Genomic DNA, 20,349 nt, shown 5'->3' on the forward strand with positions numbered 1-20,349 from the left:
TGCCGAGCGACGTAGTTGGCAGCGACCACGTCCCTGACACCCGGTTGGTGAAATCCGCCGTGAAGTCCATGACCAGGGTAAGAATCTCAATCTTCTACTGAAATTTTACAAGTGTTTGCCCGGTTTCTTCTCTGATCAAACTTTCTTCTTGCAGGCCATCCAGAAGTAACACTTGGTCATGGAGTGAATCCATCGACTGCGACAGAAGGCGAATGACACTGCCGGCCAAGTCCAGAGTCTTCAAACCGAGCTGGGCCAAGCAAAATCCTCTCTGCAAATTGCCAATGCTGACAACAACAGGTTGCTCGGCCAGCTTGATGAAGTCGAGAAGAAGAGGGATGAGCTCCAGGCCGAGCTGGATGCACTCAAGAAGTCAAGGGAGAAGGAGTGCGAGGATGCCAATAACGCCGGCTTCAAAGAAGCCGAAGACAACTATAAGAAGCAGGTCTTCGCAACTCAAGACATTTATTTCAAAGCGGGCTGGAAGTCTGCCTGCGAACATCTCGGTCAAGGTCCTGATACCGACGTGTTTGCTGCTCCACCGGCTGTCTTCCTAGCGGTCTATCTCGTGCCATATGCCAACGACGTCTTCAGCGCGTTGCAGGCTGAGGCCGAGGAAGGACTTGAAGAAGGGGCCGAGACAGATGCTGAGGGAGAGGACCGCGAAGAGCAGGAGCAGCCCGGCCGAAGTGCCCAAGACCAACCTCCAACGGTCAACTTGGAGGCAACCGAGGATGAATTCACCAACCTTTTCCCCTTAGCTTAGCTTTTCTTTTTTCTTTGTTTTTTACTTTGCACATGTAACTGGGCTGTCTGCCCCTCCTTTTGTACTTCCTTTTTCATTAATGAGAAAGATCTAGTTTCACCAAGTGTTTGCAAGGTCCTAGGGCTGAGTAACTTTAACCGGACAAAATATCTCGGCAAGACAAATTTCATTAATTAACTCATATAACCGGAATAAATCATCTCGGTAGTACACCCAGAGTTGAGCAACAGTCTTTCAACCGGAATAAAAAGCTCGGTTGAGAATTCCTAAGTTGAGCAAAACATCAACTTTTCAACCGGAATAATCATGTTGGTTGAGGCGAACTAGTTTGAACAAAACATTGACTTTTTCAACCGGAGTAAAAATCTCGGTCAAGTTTACCGTAGTTGAAAAAATCATCAACTCTTTCAACCTGAGTAATCATCTCAGTTGAGAATACCTAAGTTGAACAAAACATCAACTCTTTCAACCTAAGTAAACATCTCGGTTGAGAATACCTTAGTTGAACAAAACTTCAACTCTTTCAACCGGAGTAACCATATCGGTTGAGATTACCTAAGTTGAACAAAACATCAATTCTTTCAACCGGAGTAACCATCTTGGTTGAGATTACCTAAGTTGAACAAAACATCAACTCTTGCAACCGAAGTAAGTCATCTCGATTGAGAATACGCAAAACTCAAAGCAACAAAAAATGCCAAGGCAAAGATGAGTCACTTCTATATATTGACAAAAATGAATATTACATGGAAGTGTAAGGCAAAAAATTTCTTTGCACAAAAAAGAGAGCAAAAGTTAGAAATAATACAACTTGAGGTTGGCTGCATTCCATGGCCGAGGTATTCCCCTACCATCCAAGTCTTTCAAGTGATATGCCCCCTTGCCCGCCAAACCGGTTATCTTGTAGGGTCCTTTCCAATTTGCCCCTAGTTTGCCTTCGCCTGGCACCAGGGTATTGCCCATGACCTTCCGCAAGACCCAATCACCCACTTTGAACGGTCTGAGGTGTACGGATTTGTTGTATTTCCTTGAAAGCTCTTGTTGGTAGGCGGCCACATGGATAAGAGCCTTTTCCCGGCGTTCTTCCACTAGGTCCAATTCCAAGGCCATGGCTTCGGCGTTCAGCTCGGGCTCAAAACTTTCACTTCTGAGGGTAGGCATACCAACTTCCAAAGGGATGACCGCCTCCATGCCATATGCCAAGGCAAAAGGAGTTTCCCCGGTAGATCGTCGTGGGGTTGTTCGGTATGCCCAAAGGACACTAGGGAGCTCCTCAGCCCACTTTCCTTTGGCTTTCTCAAGCCTCTTCTTCAATCCATTAAGAATGGTTTTGCTCGAAGCCTCGGCTTGACCGTTGGACTGCGGGTAAGCCGGAGTAGAGTTATAGAATTCGATCTTCAAATCTTCACAGAGCCCCCTAAACAGGCGGCCGTCAAATTGGGTATCAATATCAGAGATCAGAATTTTGGGAACGCCAAACTGCGTGACCACATTCTACGAGACAAACCGCTTCACGTTTTTCTCCTTGATTGTTGCTAGAGGCTCCGCTTCAACCCATTTGGTGAAGTAGTCTGTGGCCGCGATGAAAAACTTCCAGTTGCCTGGTGCGGTTGGTAGCGGCCCTACTATATCTAGCCCCCACATCGCGAAAGGCCAAGGGCTAGTGAGGGGAAGAAGTTCCCTGGCCGGCTGGTGGATCGGGTGGGCAAACTTCTGGCATTTCTCACACTTGCGAACATATTTCTGGGAGTCGGCTTGCATGCACGGCCACCAATAGCCTTGCGAAATAGCTCGGTAGGCCAAGGACCTGCCCCCTATATGACTACCACAGATGCCTTCGTGAATTTCGTAAAAGAAGGCTTCCACGTTGCTCGAGTGCACACACTTTAGGTAGGGACCGATGAAAGACTTCTTGTATAAAGCCCCTGATAGAGAGAGCCAAAACCGCTCGGACTTCACCCGCACTTTATGCGCTTCCTTCTTGTCGGCTGAAAGGGTCCGTTCTCTAAGAAAGAGGATTATGGGGTCCATCTAAGAAGGACCTAGCTCGACGTAGAGTACTTCTGTCTGCCCGGTTTCCTCAATGCTGGACCTCGGAAGGAATTCAATCAAAAGAGGGTTGGGAGATGTGCTGTCGACCATAGAAGCAAGGCCGGCCAACTCATCTGCTCGGCCATTTTCTTCTCGGCCAATCTGTTGGACCCTGATCGCCTGAAATCGCTTGATGTGGTCTCTGACCAGAGCTTGGTACTTCATCATTCTGTCATCCTTTGCCTCGTAAACCCCAGAAACTTGGTTAACCACAAGCTGGGAATTACTGTAAACCATTAGTTCGGATGCTTGCATCTGAAGCGCGCTCTTGAGACCGGCCAATAGTGTCTCGTACTCGGCTTCGTTGTTGGATGCTGAGAAGCCAAGAGTGATAGAATGTTCTATGGTCAGTCCGTCTGGTGAAATCAGAACTATACCCAGCCCGGCACCGTGACGGTTCGAGGCGCCATCGACAAAAAGTTTCCACATTTCACCGACAAAGAGCTTCCAACACTCTGAGGGGTCCTGAGAAGCTTGAAGGTTGATGGGATCACGGTTGCTTGGCTGTTCGGATTCCGGTCTCGTGCTGAGCGGTTCCACTTCAGCCCCCTTTGGTGATTCGGCGCCGGACTCAGCAAGTTGATCCATAATGCCTAAGTCCGTAGGCGAATCGCCAAGCTGCGGTATTATGCCGGACGCAGGCTCTGTGCTGAGCGGTTCCATTTCTTCCATCCTCGGTGATGTGGTGTCGGACAAAGCGGGTTGGTCAGTGATAGCCAACTATGTCATCGCATCACCGGGCTGTAGTATTGTATTAACTGAAGGGGTTTCGGCGGGGCGCGCAAGTTCCGCGTCGTCAATACCGCCAAGCTGTGGTATTTCGGTCGAGCTTGCATTCACCTCTTCATCTACCACGGCAATATCGACCGGGCATACCAGATGAGTTCCAGGTGAGAATTCAGCAACGAAGTTGGCTAGAGTCTGGGCTTTTATGGCTGTGCGCGGCTGAAACTTCACATCAAACTATCCCAATTCGACCGCCCACTTAAGAATCCGACCGGAGAAATATGCCCGTTCGAACAAAGCTTTGAGAGGGAACTCGGTCAAGACGATGATGGTATGGGCATGGAAATAGTGTGCCAACTTCCTTGAAGCCATCATCAACGCTAATGCAAGTTTTTCCAGTGGCAAGTACCTCGACTCTGCCAGTAGCAAGGTTTTGCTGACGTAGAAGATGGGTAGATGTTTGATCCCTTCCGACCGGACAAGCACTGCACTGATTACATGCTGTGACACAGCCAGATAAAGGTAAAGTTCTTCTCCGGGCTTTGGTGTGACCAACAACGGCGCTGAAGACAAATACTCCTTGAGCTCGGCCAAAGCTCGGTCACACTCTTCATCCCATGAGAACTTTGATTTCAATGCTTGAAAAAAATGGCGGCAGTGATCTGATGACCGGCTTATAAATCGGTTAAGCGTGGCGGTCATTCCGGCCAGATGCTTCACATCTTTAGCCGAGCTAGACTGTTTTAGCTCTTGCACGGTTCGTATTTGTGTAGGGTCTGCTTCGATACCTCGGTTCGTGACTAGGAAACCCAAAAATTTCCCGAATCCCACGCCGAAGGCACACTTAGACGCATTCAGGCATAGCTTGTGCTTTTTGAGAATGGCGAACATTTCGGCCAAATCAGACAAATGGTCTGCTTGATGCCGGCTCTTCACCACCATATCGTCAATATAAGCCTCCATTGTCCGGCCTAGTAGAGGAGCGAACATCTTGGTCACCATCCTTTGAAAAGTTGCCCCGGCGTTCTTCAAACCAAAAGGCATGACTCGATAGCAGAATAGTCCCCTTGGTGTAGTAAACGAGGTGATCTCTCAGTCGGACCCATGCATGGTAATCTGATGGTAGCCACTATAGGCATCCAAGAAGCTGAGCCTGTTATGTCCAACTGTTAAGTTCACAAGCTGGTCTATTCTAGGCAGAGGGAAGCTATCTTTCAGACAATCTCGGTTGACGGTCTTGTAATCAACGCAAACTCGTCACTTCCCATTCTTCTTGCGCACCACGACCGTGTTTGAAATCCACCGAGGGTAATGCATTTCCTGAATTGCTCCCGCCTCGAGCAAGTTCTTCACTTCCTCCGCAACTACCTCGGCGTGATGCAACGCCGATCTCCTTATTCGCTAAATGACCGGCTTGGCTCTGGGGAAGACATTGAGATGATGGAATATAAAACTCGGATCGAGACCGGGGATGTCGTAAGGTGACCATGCAAAGACTTCGATGTTGGTCATCAAAAAGTCAACCATGTCGGACCTTTCTTGGGCTGTAACGCTTGAGCCGAGCAAGAAGAACTTGTCCGGATAGTCTGTATTAATGCGCACTTCCACCAATTCCTCGACAGCTTTGTCCTCGGCCTTTGTGCCTACGACGTCAAGGACTCCCCGATCTTCTGGTCCCTCAATCATTTGAACGAAGCCTTTGGCAACTCGGCTCTCGTTGACCGCCATGAAGCATTGCTTCGACATGACTTGATCGCTCCAAACCTCCTCAATTGCCCCCTTAACCAAGGGGAATCTCACCACTTGGTGGTAGGTTGACACTACAGCTTGCATAGCGTGAAGCCATCTCCTTCCAAGGATCAAATTATAAGTGGATGGCACCTGCAACACCCAAAACTCCACCTGTTTGACCACGGATCCCGCTTTGACCGGCAGGATAATCTTTCCCAAAGGCCACTCCGGTTGTGAGTTGAAACCAACGAGTGGTGAAGTCGCCGGGGCCAAATCTGTATCTTGGAGCTTGAGCTGTTTGAAAGCGTCGTAGTATATGATCTCGACCGAGCTTCCCTGATCGATCAAGATCCATTTGACATCAAATTCTTTGACGCGGAGTGTTACCACTAGGGCATCATTGTGCGGCGTCTGAATGCGCTCTAGGTCTCTTGAGGAGAAACTGATCATTTCTTTCTCTTCGGTCTTTCCCCTTTTGATCGCAGACTGAACCGACAAAACTTCCCTCATGTGTTCTGCCTTCTTGATTCCTCGGAGCTTGCATATACGCGCCGGTTCCACTATGCCGTGGATGACATTAATAACCCCTTGGGGAGGCGCATCTCGGTCATCCGATCCTCGCGGGTCAACCGTAGCTTGATTGGCCTTTATGCCGCCATCAATGTAAAGGTCCAAGTGTCCGGCTGCGACTAGCTCTTCCAAGTGTTGCCTCAAAGGCAAACAATCCTCTGTCCGATGACCTCGCTCCCGGTGAAACGTGCAACGGTACCACGGATTGAAGCCCTTCTGTCCGTCGCCTAACTTAGCAGGAAACCGGACATACTCCTCGTCACGGATTTCACTAAGTATGCGATAGATTGGAATCTTAAAGACCGTGGTGATGCCTGTTCTTGCTTTCAACCATCTGTTTGCATCAGCTACGTCATCCCGGGGGTAGTCATCCCGGTCATTCTGACGTCCCCTACCCCCGTTTTTGTGATTAGTGCCACAGTTCGATTCCTCGGCGCGGTCGTTGGATCGGCCGGACTCCTGCCCGACCGCGTGCACTTTGCCAGCTGACCGCTTATTTGTTGCTACTGGAGTTGCCTTCACGGTAGATGCTGACGCATCATCCTCCACTCGGATGTGCTCATTGATGCGCTGCATTAGCTGGCCCATGGATGTCGGCTGGTGCATGGTAAGCGAGTCCCACAGTCTATGTCCGACCAGGAGACCACGCTTGTATTGTGTGATTGCAAGGTTGACCAGGCAATCCAAGATCTCGTTGAAGGTCTCCCAATATCTGGAGTTGTATGCCTTCAATGTGTCGCTTGGTTCCATCTTGACACTAAGGAGGTGATCAACTGCCTTTGGTGTTTTGGTGTTGGTTTTGCAGCGCGTCACAAAGGCTTCGGCCAACTACTGCCACCTTTCAATGCTCCCCTCCGGCAACCTCTCGAACCATTTCAAACCCAACTCGCCCAAACTCGACGGGAAGATCAAGCACATAAGAGCGTCATTCCGCCTATATCCGGCCATGACCTGTCGGAAATGACTTACATGCATATACGGGTCGGTTTTTCCATCATAGAGCGTGAACTTTGGCTGGTGGAAGCCCGCCGGAAGCGGTGCGGTCTCTATATCCACAAAGAATGGAGTGGCACTCAGCCTCGCCAAGTCTATATCTACAAGGAGAGGCGCGGCTGGGCGGGGTAGAGGCATTCCGACCTCCTCGCTAGCGTGAACCCCATAGGATAGCCGCTGGAATGCCGGCACCCTTTGAGCCTCCCGCCAGTGAGCCCGTTCCTTCAAAACTGCCTGCAAATCCTCGGAATGAGCGGAATAAGAATACCTCAACGTCGTCGCCAGACGTGAGGGTCGATAGGTGCTGTCTTGCGCGCTAGACTTCTCTTCGTGCACGTCGGAATCTGCAACCTTGTAACTTCGGGTGATGAAAATGGAAGGAGTGTGCCGATGACTCTGACTGCCTGAACGGCAGGGTTGGGTGCGCTCACTGTGGTTTCCCTCTCCAGCGACACCCTTCTTTTTGACATGCCGCTTCAGCTCCTCCATCTCCGCCGCCATTCGCCGGATGACGGCGTCCTGGTCCCTTAACTTGTGTTCCAGACGTCTGGCATGGGATTCTCTCCGCCGCCGATGACCGTCTGGACTCCGTGAATGACCATAACTTCTTCCGCGCTTATCTTGCGCATCTCTTGAATGTCCTCCTGGAGAAATCTCCAGGTCCGCCATCGGAGGAATGATGGTGGGATGTCTTTCTCTCCGTCTGCCCGACTCCGGGGTAACTCCATCGACGGCGGACAGCGGAATCTCCTCGATGTTTGCCATGGACGGCAATCGGATGAGCCTGGAAGACAAGGTTTTGTTTGTCGAATTCCCACAGACGGCGCCACTTGTGCGGGGAGCAAATATTCAGGCAAGCCCGCACTCCTTACTTCCAAGCTCCGTTTCTATCCGATCACCTGCGTGCACAACAGCGGTGAGCTACCAGGCGATGTGTGGCCGGAAAACCCCTCTGACGATCAAGTTAGCACACACCTGAGGATGGAGAGAGTGAGGAGAGAGTTGAGTGTAAGTATTTCTCTTACCAAATGTCCGTGTGTCCAGCATGGGGGGGCGCAGACTTGCTTATATACCTTCTACGCCCCAAATCTACTCCTAGTAATCTCTCGACACGTGGTTCTGCTACCCTATCTGTCAGCACAAATCTTGTTGAACATCGCCTACCCGACTGCCAGCCCACTTTTCTGGGAGCTCGGCAGCCGGGCTTCAACATCTCGGCTATTAACGGCCACGCTGCGATTCATGCCCAGGTGCCGCCCACAACCGAGCTCCTTTCCTGCCATGCTCTACTGCATTTGGGCGAAGCCAAGCTTGAGATTAGTCATACCGGTCAACCAAAGTCCTTCCTGCCGAGCTTCAGGCATGAGCCTTATCGCCGAGCTATGGATGTGTGCTCTCCAACCGCGCAACGCATAAACCGTGGAACCCTCACTTGACCGGCCTCCGCGCCGATAAGGTGAAGTAGCTCGGTTCCACATGCCCTTGCCATTGCCGAGCAAAAATCACTTCTGGGTGGACCTGGGATACCACGGCCCAAATGTGTTCGGCCCACAATTTGCCTGGTATTACCTCGGCCCAATCCGGACCATATTTTTCCCTCTCAAATGTGTTTATTTTCAGTTTTCTAGAAATTGAGTTTTTTATTTTTCATATTTTTTTTTTGTTTTTAGTGAATATTTTTAAAATTTTAAGTTTTTTTTTTTTACTTTTTTGGATGTACCTTACTTAGATGTATATAAATAGTAAAATATTTGTGAAAAAATATTTTTAAAAATTAATAAATATACAAAAATATGAAAAATGTTCTGAATTTTCATATCTTTTTTTTTTTTTTTGTATTTTTGGTATTTAGTGAAATTTTTAAAGATTTTTCACAAATATTATACGAATTTTAAAAAAAAATTAAAAAAAATTCAGTAAAAACAATAAATACGAAAAACAAAAAATTAAAATTTTTCAAAAAATAAAATTTGAAAATTAAAACCAAACAAAGTGAGTAGAATCTCCCCTCGCCCAAAACACCCTATTAGTGTTGGTTCTACTAGGGGTGAGCATGGTCCGGATTGGACCGGATTGGGATAAAACCAGGACCAATCCGTTATCTACGGTTCCTGAAAAATTGGAACCAATCCAATCCGTTTAAATCATGGAACCAATCCGAACCAATCCATTTAAACACAGATTGGATCGGTTTATGACCACTGATTCACATAATTAAACAACAAAAAAATATATATATAACACTTTAATTTCATAAAAACATAAACATAGTGTTATATTAGTTCCACAATAGCAACATGTTTTTCTATAATAGCAACATAATGTTCTAAAATTTAAACAACAATAAGAAAACTGGTTTCACCATAAAAATTTAGACCATTATAAATTAAAACTATAAACTAACGAACAAAAATAATAAAAGAAGATATTATACGGGTTTAAGTTTGAGTTTAGGATTTATATAGAATAAGAGAAGATACTATGAGGGAGGATGTATAATAAAAATATAGACTATTTGCATACGGTCCGGATCGGTTCCAATCCGAAACCGTGGAGTTCAATCCGGAACCAATCCGTGGACTACGGATTTTTAATTCTTCAATCCGGAACCGAACCACGGATTCAAAAAACTAATCCAAACCTATCGGATTGGACTGGACTGGATCGGATTACGGATTTCACGGATTCCTTGCTCAGCCTAGGTTCTACCTTTAATATTCTAGATGGCCTGTTTGGAAACTTTATTATTTTAGTTGATTTTTTGGCTATTTAACTATTTGACTTAAAAAATACAATACTTGTAAAGAAATATTTTTAAAAAATGTATTTAGTGATTTTTTAAAATTATGTTCATATTTTTTTTTACTTTTTAGGTATATTTAAATTAAATAAATTTTAAAAGTTAAAAAAAAAACTTAAAATAGTTCAAAAAGCCCACTAAATTACGTAACAGCGCAACAATCAATTTCCAAACAGAATAAAAGTTTACCATTAGAATTTTATTGAAATATTTACTTAAATTAGTGCGTAAAAGTTTCAATCATGATTGAAGGATATAATTTGTATGTCTTATAGAACTTTTTTTAAAAAAATCAAACTATTTTAACATAATTTGTGATTTTTTTTTTTGATTAAATCTCATTTGAAATTGACTTGAATGATAAACAAACTAAGCTTTTAATATATTTTTTAAGCTCATTAAGCTTTAATTGTCGGGAAAATTTTAAATAAATTATATTTTATTTTAATATTTTTTTATTTTTAGTGATTTTTTTAATTTAAAATTATGTCAATTTTTTATTTTTCTAGTCTACTTTATCTAGATGAATCTAAATGTAAAATTATTATATTTAAAATCAAAATCCAAACTGGTAAAAATTCTACCATAATATCACAATCAACTAAGAAAATCATAATAATAGACATGACATAAATAAAAAATAAAAAAATAAATAATAAATAATAAAAAAAAAAAACTCAAGTTGCTATTGATTGGCGTTCTTCTACCAGAAAACAGCTTTGAGACCATTTCCGATTTACTTAAATAATCATCGGTGGGTAATATTTAATTCGAATTTTCAACAACCGCCTCCGATCTCCCTCCTGCGCCACCGTCACTCCTCCTCCGGCCACCGGCTGCTTCACTCTTCCGGAGACGCAGGAGGTTCCTTCAGGAACTCCGTCGAGCTCATCTCTGCCAAAAATGGGGTAAACAGTAATGATCTCATCGGCAGGGGTGGGGAACTCAAAATCATCATCTTCATCTTCATCTTCATCTTCGTAGCTCTTCCTTTCTTCTTCTTCTTGGACCCCTGGCATCTGATCAGTCTCAGTTTCGTGCGTTTTACCTCTTAGCTGCTCTTCCAAATTGCTGTTCTGGTTCCGCAGAGAGTCCACCTGCTTTTCCAATTCTCTGACCCTGTTCTTTGCACCTTGAAACGCGTTCATAATTTCATATACACGGCTCTCAAAGTAGCCGTAGTCTTCCTCAATCGCGCTGAGATTCTCCATCAGCAACTTCACTTCATCTCCTTTCTGGGTACGCAGAGAATCCAGCTCAAGTTCTAAACCCCTCATTCGAGCTGATGTTTCACTCTTATGGGTCTCATGCATCTCGGTGTGACTCGCAAGTTCCCTTTCTCTCTCACCCAATTTCTCCCTCAGCTGGCTACATTCGGTGACAAGTTCTTGTAAAAGCTTTGAATTCTCACCATTCAACGTTTCAGCTTCCATCTTTAAATCACTGATCATCTTCTCTGCTTCCTTCTCTTCAGTAGTTTCTGTCAACTCCCTTTTCAAGTCAGCCACTTGAAGTTCTTGCTTAATGTCATCTGTCACCATCTGAAACTCATTTTGCAATTCTCCATTTTTACTGCCCTTTTCCTCTGAAGAATAAGCTGAATCCGAGTCCAAGCCGGAGGAAGAAAAATAAGAAACATAATCTGTATTCCCATCTTTTTCATCCTCAACTAATGTCTTCTCCACCGACTTCCCGCCGCAGCTGCCAAAAATTGATCGAAGAATCCGGGAAAATTTTGAGGGTTTTTTAATAATGGATCGTGGTGGTGGTTGAGAAAAAACAACTTGCTGATCCATTGGGAAAAAAGACAGAAGACAGAGATGTAACTCTTGGGAAAAAAGACAGAAGGAAGACAGAGATGTAGAGGTTGGGGTAGAGATGTAGAGATGTAGGGAGTGGCTTTTATGGTGAAAGGTAGTTCATTTTTCTCCATGTTCTTGCTTTGGTAGGTTCTTTTTGCCTTACAAAATTTGGGTATCAAATGGAAAGTATTGACATTTCCATTCCACATTTCCTTAACTCTCTCTCTCTCAGTGTGTGTGTACGTGTGTGTGTGTGTGTGGGAGATAAATGTTTCATGATCAACATTTCTTAAATTGCAGAGTAAGCAGAGTAGCTAACATTTTTTGGAGGTAATGGGAGATGAAAATTTCCTTGTAGTCATCCTATTGTGTTATTGTGTTGAAAATAAATTAAAATAAAATTGCTGATTTGCATTGATAGTGGAGTCAGATAAGGTAGGATTTCTATTTCAACTTTCATTTCCTAACTCTCTCTCTCTCTCTGTGAGAGTGTGTGTGTGTAATATTGCACTCTGGCCCTTGCATTTTTTATAATTTCACTAAAGTCCTTTCACTATCAATTGTGACAATTAATTTCTTTAATAGTATATAAAAATATGCTATCAATCAGTGCTTTGATGTCATATGTATTGTACTACTAGTCAAAAGACTTGTTTTGGGCATAAGTGTGACAAGGAGACAATGATATTAGTAATATGCACACATTAGCCAGTTATTCATGAAAGTCACTGCTCTGACATTGTTTTAGAATGTATTTTTGAATGTTGGCCGGTTGTAAATGTCAGAATCAAAAATTGACTCTGAGAAGTGATCAGTAAGTTTGTAAATATTTTTTTCAAACAGTAAAATTCAATCGATGGGTCATAATGGTCCTGTTTGGTTCAGCTTCTTGTAAGTTAAAATCTAATAATAAAAAACAAAAGTTAAAATTGCATCTTCCTCAGCATTCCGGTAATTAGTATTTTAAGCTATTTTTTTTTATAAGCTATAATTGGAAGCAACACTAAACACTCTGGCACGCAATTCCAAAATAAAAGAAGCTATCGGCAGAGCTTTATACACTGCATTGAACAAGGCCAATAAAGTGCGTATGTGCGTAACGTGTTCTACCCTTCAAGTGCATGTATATGTATGTGTATATGTGAATGCTAACTATATCGTAGTGTGATCCTTCTTAGTAATGTAGAATGATATCTCTGTACTTTTGTAGTTTTGATCAAATTGTTTAGTTTGGTCAGTTATTGTTCACTGTCGAGGGTTTTTTTCTTTGTTATTTTTCAGAAAGCTTTGGTTTGATTGACTTTTAGTGGTCCATTTGTATCAAAGGATGGATTTGATGTCTGGGTACAAGGAATTTTCTCTCATTAGTCTGGGTACGAGGTATTTTCTCTCATTAGCTTGCTATTCAGTAGTGTTTACTGTCATCTTTCAATATGGATTTTGTCACAGTTAGTTTTTCAATTGATAACTTCTCATTATTGTGTATTTGGTTTATAATATACATGTCTTGGAATCAATTTTCAGATGTGTTGTTATGTTAAGTGCCATTTTACTAATCTTATGCTTACACGTGATTAATTTACCGAATCATGTACAAGGGGTTGTTGGGCTTGTCTTTGGAAATGAGAATTCTGCCTCAAGTAAAGATAGGTAAATTGTTGATTTATGTTCATAATACCTATTGCTATAGTGGTGGATTTTGTTTTGTTGATGACTCAAAATATTTATGCAATGCACACCACATAATGCATTGGCTGGAATTCAATTAACAGTAAAGCCATGTAGTAAAAGATTTGTTTAATTTCATAAAATTTGATATGTCACCTGTTGGTGGTATTGGTCCATCCCAACCTCAACTAAAGACTCAGTGATGAAGCAGTGAATCTCTCACCTGTGGTTTAATTATTTTTCATCATCAACTTGATTCGTTTTGGAGTTTTACATATGGTTATTATGTGTTGATCAAGAGAAAAAGATTCCTGAGGTACACAGGTTTTCATTTTATGATTGGTGTCCCGACTAAGGTTGTTATGAGATATTCGTGGATGTATCTTGATCTGATTTGATGAATATGTTCAAGTTGATACCAAAATTTGGTGTATCTTCTATGTGACTTCATTTATAATTCAATACTCTGAAAGGTCCATTTTTGTCCAACTTATTGTTGTAGTTTTATTGTGTTTAGTGCTAAGATGGTGGCAATAGAACAAAATATAATAGGATGTCTGGATTACGCGTCTTAATTTTTCTTCTGCCTTTTCAGGTGCTGAAAACATTTCCTAGTGCAACGAAATACTTGAAAAGTAAGTTGTATTTGATACAATATTCAGTTTGCATTTGCATGCGGCATTAAGAAATAATACTGTATTCATTTTTTGATATAGCAATTGTGAGCTTTGGCAAGGTTACTCCTGAACCAAAAGAAGAAGTTGAAAAGTTTGGTTTGGCTATATATGCTTGGGATGAATTTTTGTTATTGGTAAGCTACTTCTGTTAATCCATTATTCATTTCATATCTGGTTGTTTTGTTAATAATTTTTTGGTTTTGAATAATGCCCATTATTGTACCACGTGAAATTTGTTTCAAGAAACTAGCAGTTTTATGATTTAAATGGAATTTGATTGGTGTATAATTTGTTGAATTCAAAGCAGGGATGCTGGATGGCGTACTGCACATTTTGTATTACAAAAATCATTGTATTGTGCCACTTTATTGCATTTTATGGATCCTTATTTATCTAATAATAAAGTGGTTTGAGGATAACTTAGATGATATGCTGGAGTTGACAGCTGGCACAAGAGGTCACTGGCATTGGTGTGTTTCCATATTGCAGGCAGGCAGTCGTATTGGTTCAGGGTTATGATATAAGGTCAAAAGTCAAAATATGTTTCACTTTAAGATCCAGTTATTTCCATCGTGTTACTTCTATTACATTTGGTTATAGGATAGGTTGAGTACTATTGACTAAATCTGATGGTGCTCTGAAGTAAATTGTGGTTAAATCTGAGGCATTTTGCACTTGAAATGATGTGTGCTATATATACGTTGTCTCTAGTACTGAATGTTAATTTCAAATATTATGTGGTGCATCCCTAAAAAAAATCTGTTCTTGAATTGGAAATTTTTTATAAATCACCAATTGATCTGATACCATTTCCCCAAGGGGGGCTAAGTATGGATGATACTTCCATTGACTATTTATTACTTCGATTTGAATTTCACCCTATCGGTTTTGCAGGGAGATGATAAACAGTATGATCCTCCAGTAAAAAAGAAAAGTGACATTTGTACAATAATGTATACTAGTGGCACTACTGGTGACCCAAAGGGCGTTCTGATTTCCAATAATAGCATTGTTACTCTTATAGCTGGGGTGAGGTGCCTGCTAGGGAGCGTTCATGAATTGGTAAGCATGTGAATCAATTTACATTCATAAATCTACATGGCAGGCTATTTATTTGATTTAATCTAAATTATTCTGCTTTATTTAGGATTTCTTGCACATCCATTTGAAAATTTTACAGTTGACTGAAAAGGATGTATATCTTTCATATCTTCCTCTGGCACATTTCTTTGATCAAGTGATTGAAGAGTGTTTTATCAATATTGGCGGCTCAATAGGATTTTGGCGAGGGGTAATATGACTACCAATTCTTTTCCTTCCACATTAGAGTTCAATGTAACAATTCGGTGTTTGTTACATCTTCAGGATGTCAAACTATTGACTGAAGATATTGGTGAGCTGAAACCTACTATTTTCTGTGCTGTTCCCCGAGTACTGGATAGAATTTATGCAGGTAAGTTTTTTCTTTCTCAATGGATGCAAATGCGAGTTGGTACATGTTCTGAGCAAAATAGAACCTAAAAGGTACACTTTCATCGGTAGCGGATAATGAAACACAATGGCTTTAATCAACTGCAGTGGTTTTGATCCATCACACAGTAATCAACTAATATATGAAACAGTAAAAGATTTAATGTTAGTGATTTATTTTTGTGTTCTGTTTTAATTCCAAAAACATTTATGCTCTAGAAAGCATGAAACAAATTCAGTGTATTTTAAGTTGTTAAATTTTGATAATTTTTTATTTTGGTCTGCCATGGGACTATTAAAATATGAATAGAGAACACAAGAAACAGAATGGTTAATGAGGGCAGAGTTAAATTTAAATACAATGGTGCTCATTTCAGAGGCACATAGTGTTCTTTCATAATTTCATTCTGTGCAAAACATAACTTCAAGTTTCATGCATTTTATTCTCGAACTCCGGTTCTTATTTTCAGGTTTGCAACAGAAGATCTCATCTGGGGGTCTCTTAAAAAATACTATGTTCAACTTTGCATACTCATAGTAAGTTCTACTCCGCATCTCTAACCTCCTAGTAAAAGAAGAAAAAGAAAAGAAAAGAAAAGAATAATAGGGATATCTTGTGGAATCACTTATGCCCACATCAATTTATTTTCATTTGAAGATTCTATTTTATTTATTAACCCTTTCAACTGAAGACCTTTCATCACTTCTTGAAGGACATCATCGCAACCATATATTGATTGGTCAAAAATTTGTGACTAGATATTCAATTCTTCCAAAATTTTGGTCATTTTTTTCCTTTGGAACAATTTCTTGTTCTTAATTCTGTTTCTCATTGTATTTATATAACCTTGAAATTACCCTTTTAAGATCAGAACTCTGTACTTTATACTTCCTATTTCAAGTGTCATCTCATTCATCATGCATTTTTTTATAAGATAGATTTCGTATTAAAAGGCACAAATCAAAAGGGGGCGCAACCCTTTATGCATCATGTGTACGAAACATAAACTGTGGCTACCCTATGTGTATCTACAGGGACTTGGATTTTTCTACAGTGTTTGCTTTAATTGTAAGGTAGCTAATTTGTTGTTATTTTGTGCTGTCTCTTTTTTATCTGCATTTAAACAAATGCTGCGGCAAGCTACATAACATGAAGAAGGGGAGTAAACATGTAGATGCAGCTCCACTTTGTGACAAAATTGTTTTCAATAAGGTGGTGGACATATTCTTGTAGCAGCTTTTCATTCTTCTTTTCCTCTTTTACTTTCTCATGGGACCATATATACAAAACTTAATCTTTAATGTGGCTTTCATTTCTTTTAACTCCATTCTCAGGTAAAGCATGGGCTAGGCGGAAATGTACGGCTTATTTTATCTGGAGCAGCACCTCTTGCTACCCATGTAGAAGCTTTTCTACGGGTGGTGGCATGTTGTCATGTTCTGCAAGGATATGGTATGTTGTCCTTTTAAATCTGTACATATCAATTTAACTTATTTTATCTGCCTTTTTAGCATGTACATTTGAATTTCACTCATTCCTCCCTTTGGAAGTGGTTTTTGTTACTTATCAGCCTATTTGAGACAGCTTGCTGATATATGTTTCTTTGTTGCTTAAACTCCACTTGGGAATGAGTTCTATTACACTTCGCTTTGAAGGCATCTGAGAAAGTTTGATGAAATTTCTTTAAATCCATTACCTCAGTGCCATATTCCCCCTGTTTCTGCCCATGAATAGAGACTTCTACTGATTCAGCACTGGTATCTTCCATTGTATATCCATTATCATACAGTAAACTTAATTTTTTTTTTTAATTTGTTTTCTTTCTGTGATGTAGGTCTCACAGAAAGCTGTGTGGGAACATTTCTCTCACTACCAAATGAGCTGGGTATGCTTGGTACTGTTGGTCCTCCAGTGCCTAATGTGGATGTGTGCCTAGAATCTATTCCTGAAATGGGATATGATGCCCTCTCAAGCACACCATGCAGAGAAATATGTATAAGGGGCGATACCTTGTTCTCGGGGTACTACAAACGTGAAGACCTCACCAAAGGGGTCCTGATTGATGGATGGCTCCACACAGGTTTGTCTACGACAGTGTCTTTCATAATTAATTTGATATAGTGCTCATAATTTTCTTTCTTAGTCAACCCTGCCCCTAACAATGTTTGTGTCAGGGGATGTTGGTGAGTGGCAGCCCAATGGGAGCATGAAAATTATTGACCGAAAGAAAAACATTTTTAAGCTGTCACAAGGAGAATACGTTGCAGTTGAAAACTTGGAGAATGTTTATGGTTCTGTTACTGGTATTGACTCGGTATGCCTCTGAACTATTGTAAATATATAAATGGAATATAAGTTTCAGTTTTGTCTCTGTGAGCATTCCAATTGTTGTCAACAAATATGGAATGTATTCGTTGTAGATATTACCAACAATGTCCTTCTAGTGATGAGAGCATGGATTTGTTTCTGATATTGTTTTAAAAGTTATGCTAGGGACCCCAAGTAAATTACCAAATAAATTGCCAAACCTCTCACATGGGTGTGGGACCCACACAAATCACATGTGTGTGGGTCCCACACCCATGTGAGAGTTTTGGTAATTTATTTGGTAATTTACTTGGATTCATAGCATTTTCCTTGTTTCAATACTTCTTGACTGTTATGACATTATAATGTGGTCTTCTTTTGTTTCTGATATTGTTTGTGTGAACCTCTTGACCGTTAAAAGTTATTCTTTTTATGTATTACCTTACATATGCTCTCTCTCTCTCTCTCTCTCTCTCACACACACACACACATTTCCAGTGCGTTCTATTTTAAATTTCAATCCCTTTTCTGCTAAACTAATTTGTGCATGTTGTGTGCTTTTAAGCACTGGAAGAAACTTGACACAGGTCTCTATGATTGATTATATCTCACAAAATTAGTGTTTGCATTTACATGTTTTTTTCCCATCAGATTTGTTTTTTGTTTTATTACACTTAGGTCATGTTTGATTCACAAGATTAATAGTGAAGTATTAATAATCCTATTAAATTAGTGTGGTATTCACTATCCAATTGGATTAATAATCCCACCCCTACCCCATTACTAATAATCTTACAAATTTGTTGGATTAATTATCCATTGGATTAATAATCCTAAACCAAAATGTTAAAACAAACATAGAATAATTGGGCGCACGGATTAATAATCTCAATCCCATGCTCTAATCCACCCAATCAAACATGCCCTTAAGGCACAAGATATTTGCCATAGGTTGATTTTGATGTGTGCATCCTGAGATCCAACTTATTCTTTCTTGTTAAAACTTGAGGATATCTATATACTTGGTTCATTCATGCTTTTGTGCATGCTTATGGATCTGCTAAGAATGTTCTCATTTCTCACATTTGTGCACTTTTTCCTGTTGGAAACAATCCTTGGAGTGACTTATGCTGTGTTTGGTTGGGAGATTTGGAGAGGGATTTGGAAAGGGAAAGAGAAAAAGTGTGTGAAACTAGGTGAAATATAGGCATATTTTATTCACATTTCACCTACATTTTTTATTTCCCTTTCCAAATTCCTCCCCAAATCCCCCAACCAAACACAACATTAATGAACGGTCAAATCTATGCCTGTACTTGGGGCTAGGAGATTGAGCATTTTGTTTATTCCAGAATCTTCTTGTGTTTGATTATGTCTGAATTTCAATCTCAGATATGGGTATATGGGAACAGCTTTGAGTCTTTCCTTGTTGCTGTTGTAAACCCAAATAAGCAAGTACTTGAACGTTGGGCTGAAGAAAATGGTGTACCTGGGGATTTCAATTCCCTCTGTGAAAATCCCAAGGCAAAACAAAACGAACTTGTAGAGCTCACACGGATTGGAAAGGAAAAGAAGGTTTGTGTCTTTTACACTTCCAACCACCTCTCATTTCTACTTCCATTTGATAATTGAATGATAATCTGAGTTAGCAGAGGGGAAGAAAACGTTATTTACTTCCAGAAGATTTCTGAAACTTTTGTGATGTGCCTGGCAGTTGAAAGGGTTTGAATTTATAAAAGCTGTTCATCTTGACCCCGAGCCATTCGACATGGAGCGTGACCTTCTGACCCCAACATTCAAGAAGAAGAGGCCTCAGTTGCTCAAATACTACCAGGTAGCTCTTCTTGATTCTCTCAAGGAATCTCATGGCATGCCATTGTACTATGTTCATTGACTAGATGCTTTGACCCAAAAATGTTTTGAAATATGTGAAATGTGTATTAGAATTCTAATTTTTTTCCGGCGAGACTTGAGAGGAATCGGGAGGAAATCATTTCATTGTAGAAATTTGTATTAGAATAATCTGTGGAGAAGAAAAGCCAAAAATTGACCCCCCTCAAGTTAAAATCCTGGTTCCGCCCTTGGCCATGAGTGTTTGAACATTGGAGATTTCTAGTTCACTCCATGTTGCCATCTGCCAAGCAACTAGTGCATGCAAGAACTTTTAGTCGACTTAAATTTCCAATTAACTTTTTTGGAATTTGTTAATTTGTCATTTCTGTTTATGACTACTTTATAGTACTCTTTTTTTTTTTTGGGTGGCACAGTACTAAGGGGAAATCTTTGTGTTGCATTGCAGAACATTGTTGACAACATGTACAAGGGTGCAAAGTAAGCAAACTGCCTGAAGATGGTGTTTTCTAAATTTTAGCAGCCCTAAAAAAGGGTCTTCATTCTTCGATGCTATTGCCAGTTTTGGCTTTTTGGCATCCCACTCTCTGTATATATTGTTGGTTACTTGTATAACCTTGATGATTAGTGCTATACAAATCAACAAAACTTGGAAACCGATGTGGCACCAATCATGTTAATTTATTGGATTCAATTTCACTTTCATAGTTCTATTAATGCATGCCAAAACCAAATCTTGTTCAGTTCTATCGAAGCTGTGTTTTCTTTAATTATTAGGGCTGAGCAAGGAATCCGTAAAATCCGTAATCCGATCTAGTCCAGTCCAATCCGATAGATTTAGATTGGTTTTTTAAATCCGCGGTTCGGTTCCGGATTGAAGAATTAAAAATTCGTAG

At 41.0% G+C, this 20,349-nt stretch overlaps 1 protein-coding gene across 1 annotated transcript; it reads left to right on the plus strand.

Moving 5' to 3' along the window:
* The first annotated feature begins 12,335 nt into the window (after nucleotides 1-12,335).
* LOC114304446 (long chain acyl-CoA synthetase 4) lies at nucleotides 12,336-20,200 on the plus strand. The gene is given in 15 exon segments (XM_082904666.1): nucleotides 12,336-12,353; nucleotides 12,848-12,859; nucleotides 13,743-13,782; nucleotides 13,864-13,958; nucleotides 14,719-14,886; nucleotides 14,972-15,115; nucleotides 15,190-15,277; nucleotides 15,765-15,835; nucleotides 16,436-16,507; nucleotides 16,630-16,747; nucleotides 17,130-17,375; nucleotides 17,470-17,609; nucleotides 18,995-19,177; nucleotides 19,317-19,436; nucleotides 19,902-20,200. Coding segments are annotated over 15 exon segments (1,551 nt in total). The 3' UTR covers nucleotides 19,938-20,200.
* Nucleotides 20,201-20,349: the final 149 nt, after the last annotated feature.

This window comes from Camellia sinensis, chromosome 14 (assembly GCF_055761805.1).
Source record: "Camellia sinensis isolate YWXY chromosome 14, ASM5576180v1, whole genome shotgun sequence".
NCBI lineage: Eukaryota > Viridiplantae > Streptophyta > Magnoliopsida > Ericales > Theaceae > Camellia > Camellia sinensis.